The following is a 26,972-nucleotide window of genomic DNA, read 5'->3' as shown; positions in this document are numbered from 1 at the left end:
TGGGACCAAGCGACGGGAGCTCACCCCATCACTGGGATTCAAACTGCTGACCTTTTGATTGGCAAGCCCAAGGCTCAGTGGTTTAGACCACAGCGCCACCCACGTCCCTTAGCTAGCCCATTGTTGTTGTTGTTTAGTCATTTAGTCGTGTCCAACTCTCGTTGCCCCATGGACCAGAGCACGCCAGGCACTCCTGTCTTCCACTGCCTCCCACAGTTTGGTCAAACTCATGCTGGTAGCTTCGAGAACACTGTCCAGCCATCTCGTCCTCTGTCGTCCCCTTCTCCTTGTGCCCTCAATCTTTCCCAACATCAGGGTCTTTTCCAGGGAGTCTTCTCTTATCACGAGGTGGCCAAAGTATTGGAGCCTCAGCTTCATGATCTGTCCTTCCAGTGAGCACTCAGGGCTGATTTCCTTCAGAATGGAGAGTTTGATCTTCTTGCAGTCCATGGGACTCTCAAGAGTCTCCTCCAGCACCATAATTCAAAAGCATCAATTCTTTGGCAATCAGCCTTCTTTATGGTCCAGCTCTCACTTCCATACATCACTACTGGGAAAACAATAGCTTCATGGATCACTCACTGCCTTGCCGTGGCGAAGGGGCTTGAATAACTCAGAGAAGCTATGAGCTATGCCGTGCAGGGCCACCCAAGATGGACAGGTCATAGTGGAGAGTTTTGACCAAGCGTGATCCACCTGGAGCAGAAACCGGCAAGCCACTCCAGTATCCCTGCCAAGAAAACTCCATGGACAAGGACAACAGCTAGCCCATTATGGGCTATTAAATACAGCTTTGGTTCTATTGCAGAGTACTTGCTTAAAGTGATTACTCTCTTCTTTCCTGATGTATAACCCATGTCCTTTCCTCCCAAACTAGCCCTGAAGCAAGCAGTGAATGCTGACCCAGCAGTTAAGTTTAGGAAGTTATAATTTGATGCATAAGCCCTCAGTCCCTGTCTGCTGCTGTCCTTCCACAGTCATGGTCTCTTCAATGGAGGGTCTGGGTAGGAGTCAACAGTTCATCCACTCTTTATTTCGACAAGTTTCTTGCCTTGTCGCAAACCTGTAGAAATTACTAAGAGGCCTTTTAACTGCTACTAAATGACCTCCGAACAGCTTATTGTATTAACAGGGGCAGTGAATATTTTAGGGCAGTGTAGAATCCTCTGGAATTTTGTAGAAATTGAATTAATAAGGTCAGTGGCTCACTGGAGAAGAGGCTTAAGTTGAAGTCACCTTTGGCTATATTCTCTCTATCATCTCTTGCTGCTTATATATATATAAATATAATTATAGATGAACATACAGCAACCAGGTAGAAAAGGTGGGAAAAAATGGAGCACAGTGTAAAACGCTGTAGCACCAGCTAAAAGAATAAGATACTGTAGTAGTTGCAAACTGCATAATGAAATAGAATTTAAAGTGCTTAAGTCCCATCTTCTGTTTATCTAAACCAGCCTCTCCATAGGTCACAGGAGTCAGCAAACTTTTTCAGCAGGGGGCCAGTCCACTGTCCATTATACCTTGTGGGGGGCCAGGCTATATTTTGAAAAAAAATGAACGAATTCCTATGCTCCACAAATAATCCAGAGATGCATTTTAAATAAAAGAGCACATTCTACTCATGTAAAAACACGCTGATTCCCGGACTGTCCGCAGGCCAGATTTAGAAGGCAATTGGGTCAGATCCAGCCCCCAGACCTTCGTTTGCCTACCCATGGAGTAGGAGGAAGATCTGTATCTCAAGCTGTTGTGACAATAATGACTAATAAGTAATCCTTAGTAATTAGTAAAAATAAGTAATCCTCACACTCAGCAAAGAGCCAGCACAAGCTCTGATGCAGAAGTTCCTACCTGCAATCTCCTAGGATGATGGGTGCTATTCTAGTGCTGCAACTGGCCCTTTCTGCATTTGAGGGCAGATTCTAGATGCTGCGCCAGCAGCCTTCCCTGGGAACTGGATCTGAGGATAGTTTGAGGATTACTAAACTAGCTGCAGAGATGCACAGCCGACCTGTGTGTGTGTGTGTGTGCGCGCGCTTGTGTTTTAACAGTCATGATCGCAACCTAGCATACCCAAATATGAACCCTAAACACTGACTTCCATGAGCAAAATGCCATTGAAACACTTTCTCCCAAGTACTGAGCCACTGCAGGGCTTTGAGGATAACAAATGGTAGGCGGATTAAGGGATAAGAAGCCAAATGATGAAATAAGTGGATAAGCCTGTCAGGAGATGATGGGGGATTATTGGATGGGTTGATGTGAATGGATCCCCGGATCGTGAGACAGGAGAGAGGGAGTGCCGTTTTGTATTTACCCTCAAAAAAAGGCTGCTGGTTTCAGTAGTTCTTGCTTTCAAATAAACAGGCTTCAGTAGCAGCCTTTAATTGTTTTAAAAGGGGAAGGCGAGGGTTTGGGAACCACTGGTCTAGTGTATAAGATGTGCAGCCGTAGCCTTTCAGGCGCCAGCCCCCAACCTACAAATCAAATACAACACTACCTCTTGGAAATCTATAGTATTTTGGAGGAAGTGTACCATATAGCCTATAAAACCTTAAAATGTGGACTTGGGGGGGCGGTTTGAGATGGACAGAGACCCATCTCTTCCTAGGTATGAATGATTAAAACAACACCCCTACAGAGCAGGATGGTTTAGGGCAAATTGGGCACCAGCCTCAATCAGCGGCCAGCCAGCCAATCCCCACCTGCCTGCTTTCAGTTTTCCTCAGCGTTGTCCTCAGACAACTCAGCACGGAGGCCAAAACTAGAAATAACTGACACTGGCTCTGCGGTTCCAATGGGCACCAGCCACCCCTGCTCCTCAGACGATTCATGGTCTGGCCTTGGGCGCAAGCATGACACACCAGGCAGAGCTCGATGGGGCTTCTTACGCCCTGAACTTGACCTGCTGCAAGATCCTCCTAAGTGGGCTTGTTTCATACGTAAGTCCCGCTGACTTCAGAATACCAGGTTATCTTTAATACTAAGGACTATCAAAAAAACCGGCAGAGAGGAACTGAGAGAGAATTAAGAGCCTCAGACGTGAGATCTCCAGGCTGATAGTAGATTAAGACTGATGGACATTTGCTGGGGATCGAAACCGGGAAAGGGGGTGGTGGGGTTTGGGAATCCAAAGGGTGTACAATTATAATCTGTTTTATTTTTTGTTTGGTTATTAATATGAAAATTGGGAAATTCGTGGAAGGGAATTTGGGTCGACTTTAGAAAAAGGTACAAATATTGATGTCTATAAGTCAAAATTGGTTTTTTTAAAAAATGAATTAAATATAAAAAGGTTAAAAATTGGGGATAGGAACTTGTTGAACTAACAATTTGAATTGGAATACAAGAAGGGGTGGTGTGGGGAAGTCAGGGAAAGATGGTACTGAAAATATGGAATTGTAAATTTCATGTGTTTTTAATTTTTTCTTTCTTTTTTCTTTTTTGACTTTTTTGTATTGAATGTGAAAAATTTTAATAAATATTTCATAAAAAAACAACAGAATACCAGGTCATCATTCTTTCTTAGCAGCACCTCCACAGGGCCCAAGCCTGGGCTTTGTTTCTGGAGGTCCTGGACCCCCGTCCAGAGGAAAGCAGAGCAGGAGTTGCCGAAAGGCGCGTACAATACCCCCACCCAACCATCTCAGGGATGGGTGTAGGGTTTACTCTTTAATCTCTTGTGGAAAAATTTGGCAAGGCAGCGGAGGTTTAGGGTCAGGGTTTTTCTTCTCCTAGATGGGCAACCTTCCCAGGTTGACACGCCCCACCTGCCACTCACTTCCCTCTACAGCAGGAGCAGAAATCATCTTTTCCACCTTTGGACTCGCTAATGGTCTCATCTGCTCAATCCATTGGAGCCTGTCTTCACATGCAGGGAACGCCCCGAACTACAGATCATAGCTTCATTTATTTTTAATATTGAATCTTGGGTGTTTTTCTTTCACCTCGTAGCACCTCAGGGAGTAATATCCAGCAACGCTCATTGCATTACGACAGGGCTGGGAATTATGCCCCTTGTGGCGTTATTGTGGCTTATGTCACAATAAATCCCTCAGTCCATCAGCTCCTCCCCCCCTTTGTTTCCTCTCCCTCTGCCCCCCCCCAGCCTAAGTAAGAGTAAGTTAGAGCCTTGACGCGTAAGTTGCGCTGGTTCGACGGCGGCGACTACCAAGCAAGAAGGCAGGCGCGCAACCCGCGCGCAAAAGACGCCACTGAAGCCCGCGCTTAAATTTCCAAGTTAATTCGCTCAGGATCGCGCTTGCGACGCCTCTGCCGGATCTTGCCGCTAGATCCGCCCTGCGGCAGCCCGCGGACCGCGCAGGGTGCGCGCATGAAGCCGCCGACCCCGCTCCTTGCTCCCCTTCCGCTGCTGGGCATGTGCGGCCCGACGCGCACACATGCGCGCCGGGCGCGGAGGATGCGCAGACGGCGAGAGGACGGTCGCTTCGCCTAGGCTGGCTGGAGCCCGGATCGGCTTCTGCAGCCGCGTCGAGGCGGGGAAGGGGAGCCTCCGGGAGCGAGGGAGGCGCGTCTCGTTTTGTTTTGGCCGTCGGGACACGACGCGGCGAGCCTCCTTTGCGGGCCAACTGCAGGGGAGGGCGGGCCAAGCCGTCCAGCCCGCCTCCCAGGCGCGTCGCCTTTCCGTGCGCCACCCCTCGCTCCGAGGAGGCGGGAGGAGGCAGCCCTGGCGGCCGCCTCACTGGCGCTGCCCGCCGGGGTGGGCGGGCGCAGGAGGCGGGCGCGGACGGGGACGGCCGTCGCGCAGCTCCAGGCGAGACCCGCAGGAGCGCGGCGGGTGCTGGGAGAGCGTCGCGCCCCGGAGCCCTGCAGCACCTCCGAGGGATCGCGGCATCGGGATCCATGCGCGAAGAGTCCGCCGCCACCGACGTGCTGCCTCGCTGCTTGCGGCAGGGCATGAGATGTCCCCTTGCGGCACGTTTCCTCGCCCGGGAGCCGCGCTGAGCTGCAGGTGACCTGCTTTCCGAGGGCCGCGCAAGGCTGCGCTCCTTCTTCGGACGCCGCAAGGGAAACCGAGGACGCCTTTGGCGGGCGCTCCTGCTGGCCTGATGGAGAAGGCGAGCTCGGACGGGGCGTTCGCTCACCCCCTGGAGCCCTCCGCCGACCCGCTGCAAGGCGTCGGCAAGGCGCCGTCGGGAGAGAAGCGCTTCAGGCTGTGGTACGTGGGCTGGTCGTGCCTGGACCGGCGCACCACGCTGCCCATGCTGCCCTGGCTGGTGGCGGAGATCCGTCGGCGCAGCCAGAAGCAGGAGCCCAGCGCGGTGCCCGCCCGCGAGGTGCTGCTGCTGCTGGGCTCGCCCAACCTGCGCTGCATCCCCTCGGCCAGCAGCGCCGCCAACCCGGCCGTCTTCATCTTCGAGCACAAGGCGCAGCACATCGCGCGCTTCATCCACAACAGCCACGACCTCACCTACTTCGCCTACCTGATCAAGGCGCAGCCCGACGACCCCGAGTCCCCGATGGCTTGCCACGTCTTCAAGGCCACCGACCCCAGCCAGGCAAGTCCAGGGACGGGGACAGGGAGGGCCGGGGTCGAGCGATGGGCTGCGCCTCTTCCGCGCTTTGGCCGCGGGCGCGCAAGGGATGAAGAAGCGGCCCGCGCCATGCGGCGCAGCGGCTTCCTCGGCCCGCCTCTGCAATGTCGCGCGCGCCTCTTCCTCCTCCTCCTCCGCCCTCCCCCGAAGGAAGGCCACGCGGGGGGGGGGGGCGTGTTGCCAGTCCGGGTGTGCAAACAAACCGCATTTGTATCCTTGCAATGGTCCTTTGTGGCCCCCGGCCAGGCTAGGGCTGCCGCAATGGTCTGTAACTCAAAGTGGGATTTGAACCCAGCTCCAAGGGTTCTTGCGCCAGTCTTCTGACATGTGGGGGAAACACCCGGATCACCCCAAAGTGGAATGAATTCACAGATTGAGAGAATGTGCTTTCGTCTAGTCTCCTAAAGCAGACTGGCGTTCTGGTGAAAATGATCTGAAGGCTACGGCAAGGTGCACGGTAACTTGAGAGAAAGCGTCACTTCGGAGGAAACTTGCTTAGAATTGGGCTGCAAATGTAATACTCAAAGGCTGTGATGGACAGCTAGGTCTGCACACCTTTTTACCTAGCTAATATTCCAGGAGAGTAGCGTTGTGTCCAAGGTGATTCTTTGCAGAGTCTGTTCTGCCCTATGGTTACATGCAGAAGGGAAAGTAACTTTCTGGTGAAGCATCGTGGGTTTCCAGATTTGCAGAGGTGTATATTCCTGTTAACGTCTAGCTAGGTGACATCTTTCACTTACATGAGTGTGGTGCTGGGGATGGCAGTGGAATTCTGGAAAAAGCAGTGTGAGAACGGCAGCCTGTACTTCCCTTGAGTTCTGTCTCCTGTACAGAATGAGTCCCACAAGTCCTGTGACTGCATTCACGAAGGAGACTCTAACCAGGCTGTTCTCTGAATCCTGTAGTGGGAGCTGAGAGTCAAAATAGGGCAGTAGCGGGTGGAGCAGTAAACTATATGCAGGTCCTGATGTGTTTCTAATTAAACCCTAAAAATACGCCATCTGAATGCAAAACACACCTGTGCTTTCATTGCACCTAAATAAAAAACAAATTCTGGTGCAGCAATAGCAGCAGCAGCAGCAGCTGTAAGGGGGAAATAATATGATTTGATTTTCTGAGTATTGCACAATGCATGTTTACTTAGAAGAAAATCCCCAGCCCTGGGAATAAATGTATATGTAAGAGCCTCAGTACTTAATGCTGGGTAACTGTCTCTTAAATGCTAATAGCAGGAGTATCCATCTTTTCCACTAAACCTTCCCTTCCAAATCTTTCTACCCCAATAGGACACATTCTGGCCTTGCTGTACTTAATCTTGGTTCATTCCTTCTGCTACCCAAATATTGTTGGGTATTTTCAGTTACCTTTCCCTAGAGATCTCCCCATGTTACATCCCACCACTCTCTCATTACATTAGCTTTAGACAACTCCAGCTAAGGGGATTAAAAAAACAACTATGCATAGATACGGAGAATTAGTATCTTTGAAATCAGGACCCAAATCTAGCTCAGATGTTCCTTTTGAGTAATGAAACCTCCGTAACCGCTGCTTCAGGTGACTGGAGAGGAGGAAGGAAACACACACAGGAGATGTGAGATACCAAGTTGTGTTTGCTATGCAGGAGTATGCTAATTCTTAAGACAAATGCATTCAGATGCAATGGAGGAGATAGGTCCATGGTTTGGAGACCATGAGGTCTCCCCTGTTTATCACAGGGATCCAGTTGCCCATTGTGACAACAGGATGTGGGTCTACTGTAGATGGTTTGATCTTCCGGGACTCTCTTTATGACCTTGTATCTTGGACATGCATTTTCCTCATTTTTAATAGAAAAAACCCCATCATGCCCAAATCTTCAGCTATGGCGGTTGCTTCAAGGTGCAACCAGGTGGGCAGTTTCTTGGCTTGGCACTTGCAGTTACAGGACAACGACAAAGAACAGCAACATTTGTGTTGCTGGCTCATAGTGCTGCTGCTTGCCAGTATGTACTATCCTAGTGATGTGCAATCTGTCCGGGTTGCTTCTATGCCATAATAAAACGCCAGCTGCACCTTATCTGGAATACCCTGAAGGCTGAAGCTCAGCACCTGGTCTTGGCTTGCTCTGGCCTCACCGTATATACGAGATTATCTGGGAACCAGGTGTAAGATACTCTGAGCTTCTTGAGAGAAGTGTGGGTCTGGGGTATCAGATACCCAGTAGCCACTAAAAGCTTGTCTCTGGTGATTTTTACCAGGGCTGCTTTTGAGGTCACATCTGTTGCCTAGAAAACTTGGTTGGCTCTATAAAGTTCTGGAGATCTTTACAAGCTTTTATTAATGCCTCTCAGTTCATGTGGCCTGCAGCAGTTTTGCAATCGCAGCTGCCTGCAATCTGTTCTATTTAGGGCAGGCAGGGACAGAAACATGGAATGAAATGGCAAGTTCTCTTGGTATAGATGCTCTATTTCGGTTAAACTAGCATGAGTTTTCTGCAGAATATCTTGGAGCACAAATCTATCTCAAGTTTAACACCTTTCAGCAAGTTAAAGGCTCTGATTCTAAGATAAGTGCTGTTATAATAAGCTGAGTTGTTTGAGGCACAATGTAATTAAAATGCGATGAATTTCGAACTTTTTTCCGGTTCTGATTCACTGTGACCCACAATTACCCTTACTCAGCTAAATAGTTGAAATGCCAAAACAACCCGCTTCAGACAAAGCTTAAAGGGAAATAGTGCAAAGGAAGCAGGATTTTTTTTTAAAAAAAAGCATCGGTTTTCTAAGAATGGCTGGGTGCTTTGGTTTGCTTCACAAGGATTGAAAGCCAACTTGTTTGAAAAGTCTTTCTGCACAGCTGGTTGGCCACTCCTGTGTGGAATGCTCAAGAGAACACAGGTAACACAATCTTTATCACTGTGCTAAACTATGGGATGGAAAGCTGAGGACCAAGCCCCACGTTAGTTTTGAAGTTATATACGCCTCTTATAGAGCTTCTCGCTTTAGCCATATAGTAGATGCACAATGGGACGCGGGTGGCGCTGTGGGTTAAAGCCTCAGCGCCTAGGACTTGCCGATCGAAAGGTCGGCGGTTCGAATCCCCGTGGCGGGGTGCGCTCCCAGCGCCTGCCAACCTAGCAGTTCGAAAGCACCCCCGGGTGCAAGTAGATAAATAGGGACCGCTTACCAGCGGGAAGGTAAACGGCGTTCCGTGTGCTGCGCTGGCTCGCCAGATGCAGCTTGTCATGCTGGCCACGTGACCTGGAAGTGTCTCCGGACAGCGCTGGCTCCCGGCCTATAGAGTGAGATGAGCGCACAACCCTAGAGTCTGTCAAGACTGGCCCATACGGGCAGGGGTACCTTTACCTTTTAGATGCACAATGGATAGGAGGTTTATCTAAAAGTCTGCACTTTTCATGCATGGGGTCTCTGCTTCACAGATCTGGGAAATGAGTCTCAAGCTTGTGCTAAAGCAAGTGCATTCTACAGGTTCAGCTTCACCAGAAATGGTTTAAAGAGATCACTGTGACTGAGGATTTACTGTGAGTTAGCTCATTCATTTGGATTTATTCCATCACAGAACTACTTAAGCCGAAGCTCCTCTTTCTTCATTGTGACTTCCAGGAAGTCTGAATTAAATGTCCTTGTGCAGAATATTAACTCGCCCAGCATGCAGCATCACATCTGCACATTTCTCCTGTGAAGGACGTTTTGTGTCAAGCAAACATTAATGCCACCTGCCTGACCCATTAAGATGCAGGACTGGACTATAAATAGGTAACTCATTGTAGCTACGGGCAGGTCTGTCAAAAGTTGGCTTTTTAAATAGTAAGTTAACCTGGGAGATCTTAGTGCATAGTTTGTGATCAGTCACCAAAACAGTTCTTAGTAGAATTATTCACTGTACTGGTGTAGTAAGAGAAGATGCATGTGTGTGCGCGCGCAAAAGTGATGATAAATGTTTGGCTGCAGAAGCTATTACTTTAAAACTGCCCCTTCTATTTTCAGGCATTATATAGTGTCTTCCTGTGGCCCAAATATACATTATGGTTGCCATGTGTATTTTTTTTCTGCTGCGCTGCCTCATGAATCAGCTGATTTGCATGTCTTTCGGTGCTGCGCTGCTGCACAAATCAGCTGATCTGCAGAGTAGCGCATTTTAGTTCATGCTTTTCAAAAAGTATAAAGTGTTGCTGAATATATGTGTGCAACTATACACTTTGTTTTGGCACTCACAACCCAGGAGCCTTGTGGCAAATAGCTTTTCTATCGCAGTTTCTAACACTGCCCTGGCTGCCTTAAAATTAAGGAAGGTTTTCAACATTTAACGTAGCAACATACAAAAACATCAACCCAAAGTGCCATTGTGAAACAAATTTTCAGAAAAGTCAGCTAAATATTCCAGGACGTTAGGAGATTTCTGAAAACGTTTTCAGAAATATATGCATAGAAGTTGCCTGATATGTTAAAGGAACAAAGTGCTTCATAGATGTGCCCTAGGCTTTGCTGTGTTCCGGCTCATTTCCCCGCGTAGCTACCCCTAAATGACAAAAAATGCAGCATTGTTCCGAAAGAACAAAACATTATGAGCAACTTGTGTTTCCCTGCTGCATGACCTGAGAGTCAAAAGCACATTTAGAAAACTTCAGCCTGAGCACTTGTGATGGAGGCTAAGAGATTTCTGCAAGGTTCTGCTGGAATAAATCAGCTTGATGGCAGAAAGGCTTTCTGTAGGACTGAGATCTGCCGGACTGCGCATCACATCAGTTTCCTGGAACTCTACCAGGAGCCTGGGAGGGAACTGTGTTCTGAATGCTTCTTTATTAGGATGTACTGGGTACGAGTTTTGACCTCTTGTTTCAGGCATGTCATTGGAGGAATGGGAGCAACAACTTTCGGTAGTTGTTCAGAATTAACTAGCAATACAGACATTGTGTGTGTGTGTGTGTGTGTGTGTGTGTGTGTGTGTGTGTGTGTGTAAAAGCAGATGAACTTTGCTTTTCTGGATATAGTTCCGGGTAGCTACTGGAAACGTCACTTCCAAATCAAAGCCCAAAGTAGCAATGGACTTCCTGGTTCTCAATATTTGAGTCCACGAGTGTCGCTCTGTGCTGGAACGCTACTTTATTGTGAAGTGATTTTTGCAGCCCACATTTTGATGGGTAGGTGCAGAAATGCCTCGTTCCCTGCCAGGGTGGATTTGATTTAAATCGAATTGTTTAAAACCATGATTTAAATCACTAGTCAGTAAGACTTGGTTTAAATCACTAGTCGGTATGACTTGGTTTAAATCTTTTTTTTACCAAAAGACTCATTCTTGCTGCTATAATCTTAATATTTACAACCAGATGAAAGTTTCGTTTTTGGAATAATAAATTTTCAGAGTAGCTTTTACAGTTCTATCAAAAATTCCTGATTTGGTTATACTACTAGAAATGCATAGATCGATAATTATGAAATTATTGTGAGGTTTACTAAGTTAACTGTTTATATTTGGACCACTTTTCTGCTGTAGTTTACTGGAAGGAGAAAAATAATCATTTAAACAATTTTTTTTAACTAAAACAATAACATAGCATATGTATCCATGTTTGTTAACTGATGTGGTTAAACAAATTTTTTTAAAAAAAACTTAGACTGAGTTTTAGCACACATGAAAAACTTAAAACAAACCCTTCTTTCCTGATGGGTTATAATGTGACTTAAATAGAAAACTACCTTTAGAAGGATTTCCCCTCCAAAATCATCTTATTTTAAAAATCCAATTTAAATCAAAAAAATCCATTTTTAAAAAATAAATCATTGATTTTTATCCACTCTGTTCTCGGCCCATGTCTCATTTTGGCACCAAAGGGTCCTCAAATGCACGTCTTGAGCCTTGAAAGATGCCGGTGAGGGTAGTTATCTCTCCGCTCACCAGAGTCTGAGATTATTTGGAAAACAGCAAGAAATGTTGCTGCTTCTGAGTGATTTGAAAGCTCAGCATGATGCCAGGCGATCGAGAGCTGAGACAGGGCTGGCTGATGGCAACCATAGATTTTGTCTCAGCGCAAAGGGCATCCCAAAAATGTGGATCCCCGCAGTAGTTCAGGGATGGGGAAGATGTAGCAAGTAGTCATTGGACTCCAATTCCCATCAGTCCCAGCCAGCATGAAGGATGATGGGAATTGTAGTCCAATAACATCTGGAGGGCCAGATTCCCCTCCTCTGTGTGTTCCTAAATTGTACATACACTCAGATTGAGGCGTTCTGGATGTTATGGAGGTGCCTTAACAATTTTGGGTTACATTTTGCACGATATATCCTATCCTTCACTTAGAGAAGAACAATTGCCCTGTTTTTGAGATTTCTCAAGCAACTGGACTGTTTTGGATTATATGTGATAGCAAAGCTGAGGGTCGTTCCCTAATAAATTTCAGCGCTGCAGTTTCCACGAGTCTATTTGTGGGGCCTGAAAAGTCTTTATATTAGCAAGCGGGAAACTTCAAAGTGAGCGTAATTTTAGCTTGGCAATGCTTGGTTTAATTTATGGCTTCAGAATAGCTTTCCTTATAGAGGTTATAATTTGTAAGTGTAAAGAGTTACTCCTTTTAACCACACATTAAAAAGCACTCACAAAACTGTAATTTCTATTTTTTATTTTTCTGACTGAAGAGGACTGTAAAGAGAGCGAGTTAATTTTTTTCTGTAAGACTTCACAATAAAGAGACGTGTGATCTTGTACAGTCATAACTTGGATTGAAGTAGCTTTGGGATAAGTATTTTCTGGTTGTGCGCTGCGGCGACCCGGAAGTAACGGAGCATGTTACTTCCGGGTTTTGCCGCTTGCGCATGCGCAGACGGTCAAAATGACGTCATGCGCAGAAGCGGCGAATCGCGACACGCGGACGCGGGTTGTGTTCGCTTCTGGATGCGAATGGGACTCTGGAACGGATCCCATTCGCATCCAGAGCTACCACTGTAGTTCACTTTTTCTTTCTTTAAGGGTGAACATTAAATCTGATTTTGTTTTGGTAGTTGTACTAGTAATCCTCTTCCTTCTGAAAAATCAGCATTAAGGGGACAAAATAGATAGTTCTGGCCCAGGGTATCTCCTTGTCTTTTCAAACAAAAATATTTGGGTAGAGTTGCATTTTCCTCATTTAGAGTTGCAGCATCCTCCTTTTCTGCAGTGGGCTATGAAGAGGCTGACGGATCGCCTGTGCATGGCACTGTGGCTCAGGGTGGAAACAGGGGCAGATAATTCTCAGAAGAGTTGTGCATTAAGTATTTAGTGGGTCACTCCACGTCATTTCAACGAGGTCAGGTCACCCTCCATCTTGGATGTTGATGAAATTTGGTGTACACTCTTCCCTTATGGTTGAAAGAAACCCCCTTAAATCTCCCCCCTCTATCTCAAACGGTTTTAATTTTATAGCACTTCAAAGTTTCGTTAAATCTGCGTTGTCTGTCCCTCTTGAGACCCTCGGTACAAGATTCACTTGTGTACATTTTATTTTTTCCTCCATAACCAATGATCAGAACTCTTTGAAATTTTACACAGAGCTCAATAAAATGATGATGATTTCAGAAAAAAATACACCAGCACTCAAAAGATCTTATAGATGCCTAATTTTTTTTTATAAAAGCAGTTGTAGCCTAGTTTTTTTGGTGGAAAAACTAGGTTTAGAAAACCTGAATTTACAGCGTGTGGGCATGATGTAACCAAAAGTTTTTATGTTGAAAATTATTGCAAAGACATGCTCTTTCTCAACAAAGAATGAAATTTATGGTTTTTTTACTCCTTGTAATGAAAATTTTACTTTTTTTGGACATCGTGGGGGGAAAAATGGCTACTGGGTAGCCATTTTATACAACTTTCCTATAAGATGATTCCTGGAATACTGTAGGAGGAAGCTGGAATAAAAATTAGAAGTTCTATTACAAGCCATTGTAGGATGCTACCATAACAAGCATAAAAAAAATTCAAATGGCAAGCTATAATCTAAAATTTAAATATTATAGAACAGTTTTCTAAAGATTATTTTTATTTCGTTCCTGATCTGCACTGAGGGAGAGAAATGTGTTTGGGCTCTGGCCGTCCAAAGCTCCATTTATAAGGGATCCCATTACTACCACATGCCCCTCTTGTTTCTGAAATTGCAACAGAGGAGCCAGCAGGTAATCAGATTTGGCCATGGGGCCTGCAGTAGCTAATCTGTATTTTTCTGGTTCCTGGCTTATATTTTCTGTATTAGAGTCCAAAGCTGAGAGTATATGGTAAGCAGATTTAGCAATATATCTTAATTGAATGTGAATTGCAGAATCGCCTTCCTTAGGGTTGCCGATGTTTATCAATGTGTGTGTAGGGCATTATTTATTGAAGATGATGATTTGGGGATCTGAATGTATAGAGTGTGTATCACAAATAGGATAGTTTGTTGAAATGAAACAAATAAATTGAGAAAAACAAAAAAACAGATTGGCTCTGAAAAATTGGGGACTCGCTCAGAAAGGAAGCAGTTCATTTTTGCGAACTAACTTTTTTTAGTAATCAATCACATGTTATGGATTCTGGACATAACCAGCCAATCTTGCAAGTAGCCTGTCTAGAAAGTTCTGAGTTCAAAAGTGCCCTCAACACTTGGCCTCTGTTTCCCCAGGAGTATATGAAAAGAAACAACCCAAGGAATCTTAGTTGTGAAACTGTGCAGTAGCTTCTTCTATCTAGTTTTTCATCTTCCTCTTGGATGACAGCACCGTAGCATATATTTTAGGCACCTTGCGTCGGTGAGTCAGCATAACCTACTTAATACTGCAAAGAAAGATAGCTGGCTGCTAACGTCATAGGATTTTAAAGGACACTGTATTTGCCTGATATGCATGCATTAATTTTTTTTTAGTAATCCTGGAATTCTATATAAAAATAGCAAACTCTGAGTGTAGATCTTTTTGTAGCCCAAAACAGCACCATCTAAGCCCATGAAAGTGGTATCAGCAAGCTTAAAGGTACCCCTGACAGTTAAGTCCAGTCACGGACGACTCAGGTTATGCACTCATCTCGCTCTATAGGCCAAGGGAGTTGGCATTTGTCTGCAGACAGCTTTCCCGGTCGTGGCCAGCATGACTAAGCCACTTCTGGCGAAACCAGAACAGCACACGGAAACGGCGTTTACCTTCCCGCCAGAGCAGTCCCTATTTATCTACTTGCACTGGTGTGCCTTCGAACTGCTAGGTTGGCAGGAGCTGGGACAGAGCAACGGGAGCTCACCCCGTCGCAAGGATTTCAACCGCTGACCTTCTAATCGGCAAGCCCTAGGCTCTGTGGTTTAACCCACAGTGCCACCCGCGTCCCTAACAACCAAGTTTAGTTCTGCTCAGTGGTTTAGACCACAGCGCCACCCGTATCCTTGCTGTTAATGCAAGGACAAATCTGAAGCACCTAATACTCAGTGAAAGTACCCCCAAACAGGAGCTCTTGACCACAATGGCTAAGGAAGCATCAATTCCCGTATTTTTTGCTCTACAACTCACTTTTTCCCTCCTAAAAAGTAAGGGGAAATGTGTGTACGTCTTATGGAGCGAATGCAGGCTGCGCAGTTATCCCAGAAGCCAGAACAGCAAGAGGGATCGCTGCACAGCGAAAGCAGCGATCCCTCTTGCTGTTCTGGCTTCTGGGATTCAGAATATTTTTTTTCTTGTTTTCCTCCTGCAAAAACTAGGTGCGTCTTGTGGTCTGGTGCGTCTTATAGAGCGAAAAATATGGTAATTCCCCCCCCCAAACCTGCTGCACACCAAATTATATTTTTGTTAATCGAATAAATTGTACTTAGCTTTTTGACTTGTTTTTTCTTTCCGCTGAATCTCTCATCAACCATGTCAATGAGCCCGTTTTGTAGAAATTATTTTTTAAAAAATAATTAAAACTGCCAGTGAAGCTTTTCACGTGGTTGTCTGGCTCATTGGTAACTGAGCAACGGGAGCTTACCCTGTTGCGGGGATTCGAACCGCCAACCTTCTGATTGGCAAACCCTAGGCTCTGTGGTTTTGCCACAGTGCCACCCCCGTCCCAGGAAGCCTAGGAAACAGCAAAACTTACAGTGGAACAAAATCAAAAATCGGGGGGGGGGACACACCCTAAGGTGGAATCTCCCTCTACGCCCAAAAAAGCGTCCCAGTGAGGCCTGAAAATGCCACAGCAGACATGGAATGCTGACTGCGAGGAGGAGGAAAAATAGAATGGAGGATCCCTAAAGAAGGCATGGCTGGCTGGAATCCTGAACAGGAACACTGCATACTGTAACATTTTGTTGCAGGACCCGCTTCTCCCATATGACTGGACTATACTGTTGCTTTGTCAATGAAACAGCCGTCTTGAAAATGGGTGCGTCATGTGTGGATATAATTTTAAATTTACGTCCAGTGCTGCAATACTTGTTCACAATAGCAATGCAATTAGCTTGATGTTGGAGATTTGACAGCGTCCTGATTCACGCTTGTCCTGCATAGCGCTGGTCCTTTTCCTTTTTGTAGTCTTCCACTTACCAGCTCAGAGTCTGCCTGTTTTCCAGGCGAGTTCCCAGCTCAAATGATATTGTTGGAGATCCAAGCCCTTGATAGACGCATCCCGTAAGGGGGCCTTGGCATGACTCATAGTTGGAGAGGAAGGTGGTTGGAATCAGAGAGAAGAGGTGCATCCTGGAAAGTCACTCTAGGGCAATGACTTCACTTGCATGAGCGAAGCTGCACCACAAGGATAACTTGAGTCATAGGGCAGTGGACCTTTGCCATAAGCCATTACAGTGGTACCTTGGTTCTCAAACTTAATCTCTTCCGGAAGTCCATTCCAGAACCAAAGCATTCCAAAACCAAGGCGCGCTTTCCCATAGAAAGTAATGCAAAATGGATTAATCCATTCCAGGCTTTTAAAAAGAATCCCTAAATCAGTAATTTAACATGAATTTTACTAATGAGACCATTGATCCATAAAATGAAAGCAATAATCAATGTGCTGTACTGTAAAATAAATAAGACAGTATTGTAGATGATAGAAATTAAAATTATTATTTTTTTCTTACCTGCACTGATGATAGTCACTGTTTGGATGGGGGGCTTTTATCCATTTCTGCAATCACACCATCAATCATTCAGTAGCTGAGCTGGGTTCCACACAGTCACAAAAACAAATTAACAGAAAAAGCCTCAAAAACAAATACGCAAAATAAATAGCAAAAACAAAAGCGGCAAACTTAAATCTGTTCCGGAAGTCCGTCTGACTTCCGAAATGTTCGAAAACCAAGGCGCAGCTTCTGATTGGTGCAGGTGCCTCTGAAACAAGAAACGACAGCCGCATAGGACGTTCAGCTTCTGAAAAACGTTCGGAAACCGGAACACTTTAGGGTTTTCGGTGTTTGAGAACCAAGGTGTTTGAGACCCAAGGTACCACTGTATTTGTAAGCTAAGCTCTGTCCAAGGCGACCTTGAGGAGAAGACCAGTGAGGACAGACCGACTTCCTTGAACAAGGACTTGTCCGCCATTACCATCCTTCTCCCAGGGTGTTGGGTGTTTTGCTGGATGCAGACAACTGCATTTTCCACACAAGTGCAACCTGACAAAGCTGATGACTGCCTTGTGTGAGCCGAGTGGAGGCTGCGCGGATGTTGGTGGGCTACAGTTCTCACCCTCTCTGGTCATTAGCCATGATGGCTGGCTGTGATGGGAGTTCTGGTCCAAGCAGGTCTGGAAGGTCACATTGGGGCCCCTGCTCTACAGACCAGTCACTGTCCCTTTTGACTGCTCAAGGTGCGAGAGAAGAGGGAGGCCGCAGCAAAATAATGACAGGGGGGGTTGGTGAAAAGAAAGGAAGAATCAGGTGCTATAAAACAGTAACTTTCTTCAAAAAAAGCAACCAGCAACCCACACATTTTAATCATAGATTTACCTAAGAGGCACTAAGACAGATGAAAACTTGTGTTGTCTTCCTGTTATTATTAGTAGTATTATTAGGATGAGGTTATTATTATTATTATTATTATTTTATGTGACGCTGGTGGCGCTGTGGGTTAAACCACAGAGCCTAGAACTTGCCGATCAGAAGGTCAGCGGTCCAAATCCCCGCGACGGGGTGAGCTCCCGTTGCTCAGTCCCTGCTCCTGCCAACCTAGCAGTTTGAAAGCATGCCAGTGCAAGTAGATAAATAGGTAGGAAGATGAACGGCGTTTCCGTGCGCTGCTCTGGTTCGCCAGAAGTGGCTCAGTCATGCTGGCCACATGACCCGGAAGCTGTACGCCGGCTCCCTCGGCCAATAAAGCGAGATGAGCGCCGCAACCCCAGAGTCGGTCACGACTGGGCCTAATGGTCAGGGGTCCCTTTACCTTTTTTATTATTATTAGAGTGGGGGTGGTCCTAATTGTGTCTCTAGCACCTGTTAGAGAAAGCTTTTGGGGGGATAGTTTTATAAATTACCTTTTACCACTGTTTTTATGTTATGTTTCTCTCTACTTATTGTTGCTGTTTTGCTTTGAAATTGTGATCTTAACTATTGTAAGGTTCCCTGAGTAATATTTGCATGATAGAAGGGCAGGATTAAAATTCTTGTATAAATAACCCTAGCGTAGAAAACCTCTGGCCAGTAGCAAGTTGTCGCTTCTGCTCTAAGTATCACAGGGATAACCCACCTGGGTAAAAGCGGGACATTGCTTTCCAGATATTCTCATGTCCCTTTTCCCTGACTTGCATTGAAAAAAATACTTTGAACATCCCTTGATTGATTATCAAAGTACTTGTGCTAAGTGTTTTTCAAGCTAATTTAACATGATAACAGTGAATTTCCACGAGAACACCAGCCATATGGACCTTCTAAGCTGGCATATTGAATCACATGCTGTGTCCCGTTTTTCTGAAGTGTTAAGTTAAACTTGATTGCTGTAAAGTCAATATTATCCCAGTTAGATAAGAAAAGCCTTTTATTCCTCCAAAATGGACTCTGGTGTAACGAAGCAAAAGCTCAGCGATGATGGCTTTCTTTTTGTTGACATAGTTGAGAACGTACTGTACTTGTAAGATTTAAAATTACTCCCATTCAGCGGAATAGAACAATGCAACAACAGGATTGTTTTTTGCAGGTGGTAAATATGGATGTTCTGTTAATAGTGAACTCTGTGTGCTTTGGGTTTGTTAAAGGGGCTCTTTTTAAACACCCTCCTCTAGTTTTCTTCTAGTTCCGTAGTGTTGCAGACAAATTGGACTTCTTTGGAAAGTTTAATTGATTTAGCTGTAATTGATTTAGCTACATGGGCTGAAGACAACATGATTCAGCTGCCCAAATTTGACTGCCAATGAGAGCCAGTTTCTGATATCCCTAATGTCAGTGTTTGAGATAAAATACCACCAATAATAATTCTTGTCCGGTTAGCTTGAAATGTGCCCTTGAAAAATGTCCTAAATCGCTCAGAAATTCTCCTTGGTGTCATTAAATAGCAATCAGTCTACAGCAGTGTTGTGATCTTATCTTTATCCTTCACAATATTATTTCTAGCGCAGCCAAGGATAGATTTTACAGCACCGTATGAAACATGAAATTTATTACGGTCAGAAACCAGCTTGAGAAACACAAATGGAACCAAAATCCCAATAGCAAAACAAACATTTAAAACAATATACAACAATATATTTTAAGTTTAAAAGTGCAATAGGCATATAAACACACAAAAACTTTAAAATAGACTACCTTAGAGAAATGACCCAAAGTCACTCGTGGATCCGGGTCTGGGAATTTTCTTAACAAACTAGATTGAATTGGGGGATGGTCTGCGCCTACAGATCTGTGCGCAGAATCTGGCGACAATCCGAGTCGTCTTGTGGTCTTTGCCTAACAGGAGAAGATCGAATTTTTGCTTTACCGGGAGGTCAGTAAGCCTCACCAGCAGGGGGTCAATGGTTTCTCTATGTGCCTCATCGTAAAAGGGACATCTAAAAAATATGTGTTCAGGGCTTCCTATATCCTCCAATGGACAGGCGCAAATTCTCTGGTCATATGAAATATAAGTTTCAAGCTGATTGTAAGAGAGCTTTATTCTTCGTGGTTTCCGAAATCCACAGTGCAGCTCTACTTTCTGAGAAATGCGATGAGGAGACGCTCACAACCCAAACCAAATCCGTCCATGTTATTTTAATAAGTTCATTTGTGCCACTGCACTTGTCAGGGCAGTGTTGGCCGGCTCCATCCTAAGAAGGTTTTCACTCTGTGTGGATAGCTTAGTTGGTTAGAGCGTGGTGCAGATAACAGCAAGGTTGCAGGTTCGATTCCTGCAAGGGACAGCTGCATATTCCTGCATTGCAGGAGGTTGAACCTCTGGGTCCAATCCAACTCTTATGATTCTGTGTCCAGGTACACTGCATGGCTGTAGAGTTTAGCGTGGGGGAAGGAAACGGGTGGCTCATAGGATAGAACTAGCTCATGGGTAGGCAACCTAAGGCCCGGGGGCCAGATCCGGCCCAATCGCCTTCAAAATCCGGCCCACGGATGGTCTGGGAATCAGCGTGTTTTTACATGAGTAGAACGTGTCCTTTTATTTAAAATGCATCTCTGGGTTGTTTCTGGGGCATAAGAATTTGTTCATTTCCCCCCCAAAATATAGTCTGCCCCCCCCAAGGTCTGAGGGACGGTGGACCGGCCCCCTGCTGAAAAAGTTTCCTGACCCCTGTACTAGCCCTTGCAGTCTTTCCACCAAGCCTCGACCCCTTTCAAAGGTCCTGCCCACTGCAGTTAGTCCACTCATTCTGTATTATTATTATTATTATTATTATTATTATTATTATTATTATTATTTTCAAACCACACCCATCTGTCTGGGTTGCCTCAGCCACTCTGGGCAGCTTCCAACAAACATAAAAGCATAATAAAACATAAAACATTTAAAACCTTTCCATACAGGGCTGCCTTCAGATGTTGTTTAAAGGTTGTGAACCTTGGTTCTCAAACGCCTTGGTACCCAAACAACTTGGAACCCAAACACTGCAAACCTGGAAGTAAGTGTTCCGGTTTGCAAAAATTTTCGAAGTCAAATCTGGTGCCGATTTGAGTATTATGCTGAGGTCTGTCTGTCTTTGCTATTTACGTATTTTGCATTTTTGTTTATGTGGCTCTTTTTTGTTTTTGTCACTGTGACTGTGTGGAACGCAGTTCAGCTACTGATTGATTGATTGATTGAGTGAGTGACTGCAGTCCATTGTTTATCGTTTTCATTTTATGTATCAATGGTCTTCATGTTAAATTGCTGCTTTAGGGGTTGTTTTTAAAAGTCTGGAATGGATTGATCAATTTCGCATTACTTTCTATGGGAAGGCGCGCCTTGGTTTTGGAACGCTTTGGTTTTGGAACGGACTTCCGGCACGGATTAAGTTTGAGAACCAAGGTACCACTGTACTTATCTCCTTGACATCTGATGGGAGGGCATTCTACAGGGCAGGCGCCACCACCAAGAAGGCCCTCTCCTTAGTTCCCTGTAACTTAACTTTCTGCAGTGAAGGAACCACCAGAAGGCCTTTGGAGCAGAAATCGCCACTTTCTATATTTTGTAGGTATGTAGCGCTCTGTTTGTCAGACAGTAATCTGGGAGCCCATGCAGTTGGGACTCCACCCTCCAAACTCCACACACACACATGAGTAATTTCTTTTAATACAGTTGGCATTACCAGACAGGAAGGGCTTTTCAAAAGGATAATTTTGGACTAGAGGACAATTATGTCACTTTTGGTAGTACCAAATTCTAGGTAAAAATAAGCAGGGTGAGGTGTGGTTTTTCCCCCTTCCCCTTTGCAACTTTGCTATGCCAAAAATATAATTTGATTGAATTAAAGCATGGGCGCAATTGCAGCCTTGGAACAGCAGCTGTTCTCTGTGTGTTGCTGTTTGCCACGGGAGTTCCCGCAAGGTCAGTAAAAGACTCTTTCCTCTCAGAAATGGCAGGGATGAATGCATCCCACGTGGCAAAGTGTAACCTTGCTGTTTTTGAGACCTGAAAAAGCATCATGGCCAATCCAATGCCCTTTTAAAACATGGTGTGTGTTTTTTTTGGGGGGGATATTGGGTTACTCTTGTTTTTATTATGTATTTTGTGATTTTATATTGTGATTTTTATGTTGCAAACGGCCCTGAAACCTGTGGTTATTGGGCTGTAAAAAAACTTAATAAGTAATAATAATATTAATAATACTTTATGTAGTGGATATTGCTTCCCCACGGGCACTGGTTAGGGAGCCTATATTTGTGGAAAACAGAGGCCACCTTATTGCCCAACTGGACCATTAATCCAGCAGTTAGCATCACCAAGGGATCCTCTACTATTTTGCTTGCCTATTTCTGGTCCACACTTTACCATGGGAAGAGAGAGCTCTTTACTGCCAACAGCACAGCATGGAAAGTAAGAGAAACCACGGTAGTAGGTTTGCCACATTTCAAAAAGTGAAAATCTGGACAAAAAAAGTTGCTGAGCTTTTTTGGGCAAAGCTGTTGGGATTTCATTGCAAAATCTCTTTTAAAAATGTAAGTTTTTGAGCTATTTTTAAGGAAATTTGCCAAAAATCTGCACTTCCAACATGGGTTGCTCTGCGTCCGGATTTTCCCGGACACTTCAGCAAATTCTCCCCAGACACTGTTTGCGATGGCCGAATCCCGGCTACGTCCAGGAAATCTTAATCATAGATCTGCCTAAGAGACACTAAAACAGATGAAAACTTGTGTTGTCTTCCCATTATTAGTATGGGTATTATTAGAATGGGGTTGTTGTTATTATTATTATTATTATTATTATTATTATTATTATTATTAGGGTGCAGGTGGTCCTACTTGTGTCTCTAGCACCAGTTAGAGAAAGCTTTTTGGGGGGTAGTTTTATAATCTACCTTTTACCCACTGTTTTTATGTTATGCTTGTCTCTACTTACTGTTGCTGTTTTGCTTTGAAATTGTGATCATAACTATTGTAAGCTTCCCTGAGTAATATTTGCATGATAGAAGGGCAGGATTAAAATTCTTGTATAAATAACCCTAGCGTAGAAAACCTCTGGCCAGTAGCAAGTTGTCACTTCTGCTCTAAGTAACACAGGGATAACCCACCTGGGTAAAAGCGGGACATTGTTTTCCAGATATCCTCATGTCCCTTTTCCCTGACTTGCATTAAAAAAAAAATACTTTGAATGATCCCTTTATTGATTATCAAAGTACGCAGGCTGAGACCCTACCTGCCCGCAGACTGTCTCGCTAGAGTGGTACATGCTCTAGTTATCTCTCACTTGGACTACTGCAATGCGCTCTATGTGGGGCTACCTTTGGGAGCAGCCACCGAGACCATATAACACCGGTCTTGAAAGACCTACAGTGGCTCGCAGTACGTTTCCGAGCACACTTCAAAGTGTTGGTGCTGACCTTTAAAGCCCTAAATGGCCTCAGCCCAGTATACCTGAAGGAGCATCTCCACCCCTATCATCCAGCCCAGACACTGACGTCCAGCTCTGAGGGCCGTCTGACAGTTCCCTCACTGTGAGAGGTGAGGTTACAGAGAACCAGGCAGAGGGCCTTCTCGGTAGTGGCATCCGCCCTGTGGAACGCCCTCCCATCAGATGTCAAGGAAATAGACAACTATCTGACTTTTAGAAGACATCTGAAGGCAGCCCTGTTTAGGGAAGCTTTTAATGTTTGATAGATTATTGTATTTTAGTGTTTTGTTGGAAGCCGCCCATTTTATTATTTATTATTTATTATTTATTATTTATTATTTATTATTTATTATTTATTATTTATTATTTATTATTTATTATTTATTATTACTTGTGCTAAGTGTTCTTCAAGCCTAGGAGTTGGCTCTTATGACTGTAATGCTGAAGATAAAAAATATTCAAAAATGCCAAACTGTGTGCTCAAGAGAAAAACCAGAAATGCACAGCCTTTATTTAATGAGATTCTTGTAAACATTGCTTTGCAGACTTGTTTGCAAATTTACTTTAAACAGCAGGATTCAAATATTGCACATGTGCAGACACTTAAGCCATGTACACATTACTGGCTTAAATCATAGCTGGCTCCTTTCCCCCCTGAATTCAGCTCAAAGCTGGTTTGGGGAAAACATCCTCAAAATACAGGATACACATGGACTGCGGTCATTGCCGTATGTACTCTTCTTCCAAAACCAGCTCTGGACGCAGAAGAAACAATTCCAAAAGGAGTTAGTCCAAGCCTAGAAGTGATGGTGGCTCCAATAAAACTGATATTAGTGCGTTTCAAGCTTGAATCTAAATGCCAGTGCATAACTTTAAAGCTGGCCAGCAGTTGTGGGGAGAAAGGAGGAACCAAATTTAGGGAACACTGCACCTGCCTTAAATAAGATGCCTTCTAGATTTATTCCAAATATCTGCAACTTCTGTGGCATGAATTACCATATTTTTCGCCCTATAGGACGCACTTTTCCCCCTCCAAAAATGAAGGGGAAATGTGTGTGCGTCCTATGGGGCGAATGCAGGCTTCAGGAAGCTATCCGCAAGCCTTGGGAGCCCGCGGGAGTTCCTGCCGGGCTCCCTAGGCTTGCGGATAGCAGCCTGCATGCCGAAACCTGGGGCCCGCAGCAGAGCGTGCCCCGGGCTTCGGGCAGCTCTCTGCAAGCCGTGGGAGCCCAGCGCGAAGTCGCGCAGCTCTCCCACGGCTTGCGGAGAGCTGCCTGGCTCCCTAGGCTTGCGGATAGCAGCCTGTTCTGGGGGCTCGGGTCGGGGAAAGCTCGGGCTTCCCCCGCCCCAGCCCTGCGCCTGGGGGGGGAATTCTTTATTCCCCCCCAAAAAACTAGGTGCGCCCTATGGGCCGGTGCGCCCTATGGGGCGAAAAATAAGGTAGTTATTAATCAAATATCATTAACAACAAAGATTTAAGCGACAACTTGCTTTTCAGTAAAAATGTACAGATTCGTCTTGCAAATTATCGTGTATTCTTGTGTCCTCAAAGTAAGCCCTGTCAGCTTGTTCCTAGGTAAATGTGCATAGGATTGCAGTCTAATTTTCCCTTCTGTCATACAGCCTGCAAAGTATTGGGAAGTTTTTAATGTTTGATGTTTTATCATGTTTTTGTATTTTGCTGGAAGCCACCCGGAGCGGCTGGGGAAACCCAGCCGGATGGATGGAGTATAAATAACAATACAGTGGTACCTCGGTTTTTGAACGTAATCTGTTCTGGAAGACCGTTTGGCTTCCGAAATGTTCGAAAACCAAGGCGCAAAGGGCTGTCTGCAGAAAACTGGGGGGAAAAAACATGTACAGTGGTACCTCTGGTTGCGAATGGGATCCGTTCCGGAGGCCCGTTCGCAACATGAAAAGAGTGCAACTTGCAGCGGCTTGTCTGCGCACACGCGGGTTGCGATTTGCCGCTTCTGCGCATATGCGTGACGTCATTTTGCGCAGCTGAGAATGCGGCAAAACCCGGAAGTAACCCTTTCCGGTACTTCCGGGTCGCCGCGGGACGTAACCTGAAAGAACGTAACATGAAGCAAACGTAACATGAGGTATGACTGTACATGCGGCAGAAGCCGTTCGACTTCTGAGGTGCGTTTGAAAACGGAAGCATTTACTTCCAGGTTTTTGGCATTCAAAAACTGAAACATTCAGCTTCCAAGTTGTTCAGAAACTGAGGTACCACTGTAACAACAGCAGCAGCAACAACAAGTTTAATTAGTGTTTAACATTGGAGTACAGTGGTGCTTCAGGTTACATACACTTCAGATTACATACGCTTCAGGTTACAGACTCCGCTAACCCAGAAATAGTGCTTCAGGTTAAGAACTTTGCTTCAGGGTGAGAACAGAAATCGTGCTCTGGCTGCGCGGCAGCAGCAGGAGGCCCCATTAGCTAACGTGGTGCTTCAGGTTAAGAACAGTTTCAGGTTAAGAACGGACCTCCGGAACAAACTAAGTACTTAACCCGAGGTACCACTGTAGTCCATCATTTTCTAGCTTTCTACCTTCAGGGAGCCATTCCCACAGTGTCTCATCTTACGAAAAACCTCTGTGTGCTGCCCCCAGGACTCTGCACATTTCAGAATATTCTGGTCCATGTTTTCAGGGTGTGCTCTTTGCTCATGGAGAGCATTGCCCAAGCCTGTTTCTCAGCACTCGCCTGGGGCTTTATGTTGCAAAGTGAGATCAGGAACTGTGGCCAAGATGCCTTTCAGCAATGCTCCCATGCCACTATTGATCTCACAGAGGAATCCCAGATTTCCCTGGCACACGGCTCGAGAGCCAGAGGCAAAAAACAAACACCGTTGATAATCAAAATAACTTTTTAATTATTCCAAATTTCTGAACGATTTCTCAAACCCTCATGTTAAATATTTTCCACTACACAGCTTTTTATATTAGGAAATAAGTAGGGTTGCTAGCTTGTTACAGAAGAGGTGCAGCACAATCCTATGAGTGTCTACTTGGAAGTAAACTCAATTGAATTTAATTGGGCTCATTCCCAGGTCTGACTACAGACGATTATATTGTGCAAATTTTAGTGCATTAATCGGTCAGTTTGAATACATATAAGTAAAAACAGAATTTTTGCAGCAAGAAAAAGAATCTTTATTTTTATTTGCACGTTGCTATAACAGGAATTATCAGAAAAAGCATTCCTTCTGTGTGGAGGATAACCAGTTGCAATGGAGGAAAAAGCTCCTGCAGCTTTAATAATGGTGTAGAAGCAAGAATTTGAGCAGGTGCAGTTTGTCAAGCAGGTATGAAAAGTGCACATATGATTTCTCCCTTTGCATCTGACCAACCTTTTGTGTGGAAGGAGAGAGGAAACAGTTTTTAAGATGATACTTGCCACCTTCAGTTTATATAAGCAGAATGATTTATTTATATAGTAATCAGCAACTCAAATAATCAGGACAATTGGATTTTTGTCAAGTGCCTTACGAATGTGTTTATTCCGAAATCCAAGGGGGCTTACTCCTAGGTAAATGTGCATTGGATCCAAGCCTTAATTGATTAACCAGCGAATCAAGTGAATGCTACACCCCCTAAGCGTAAATGTCGGAGTGACCTGAATTTTCTTTTCCAAAACAACTCTTACATCAACAAGTTCGCCCCAGCCTGCAAGATGACTCTGGTAAAATAATTCCATTGATGATATTTATACTGCAACTGTCGCTATCTTTAGTTGCTGCTGCTGCTTAAAGTCCTATTTAGAGCCACATGATGAGATGACACTCTACACCCCAGCTCTAGCACCCTAATACTTGTTCTTTAAAAAAAGTAGGCCAGAAATGCATACTTCCAAGTAGCCTATTTGCTTTAATTAGAAATGGGCATGCATGAGTTAGCTTGCTGAAAACAGAGTCCATAGCTCAGCACTAGAAGTTATTCCATTTGTGTGTTCCTTTTAAGTATCTGTATCCCTTTCCATGAAGGGGACGCAGGTGGTGCTGTGGGTT

The 26,972-nt window shown here is 45.0% G+C and overlaps 1 protein-coding gene across 3 annotated transcripts in view; it reads left to right on the top strand.

The window, feature by feature from the left end:
• Positions 1–4,105: 4,105 nt before the first annotated feature.
• The window catches only part of TBC1D4 (TBC1 domain family member 4), a 96,005-nt gene continuing 73,138 nt past the window's right edge, over positions 4,106–26,972 (top strand). For 2 of the 3 annotated variants that reach the window (XM_083610414.1, XM_083610413.1), the window contains exon 1: positions 4,106–5,522. In XM_083610414.1, the coding sequence (XP_083466540.1) occupies positions 5,073–5,522 (450 nt within the window). In that variant the 5' untranslated portion in view covers positions 4,106–5,072. The remainder of the gene's footprint in view (positions 5,523–26,972) is intronic. The other variant, XM_083610415.1, reaches the window with a different exon arrangement.

This window comes from Podarcis filfolensis, assembly GCF_964270895.1.
Source record: "Podarcis filfolensis genome assembly, chromosome: 4".
NCBI classification, from domain to species: Eukaryota; Metazoa; Chordata; class Lepidosauria; order Squamata; family Lacertidae; genus Podarcis; species Podarcis filfolensis.
This window is presented reverse-complemented; position numbering and strand designations above follow the sequence as displayed.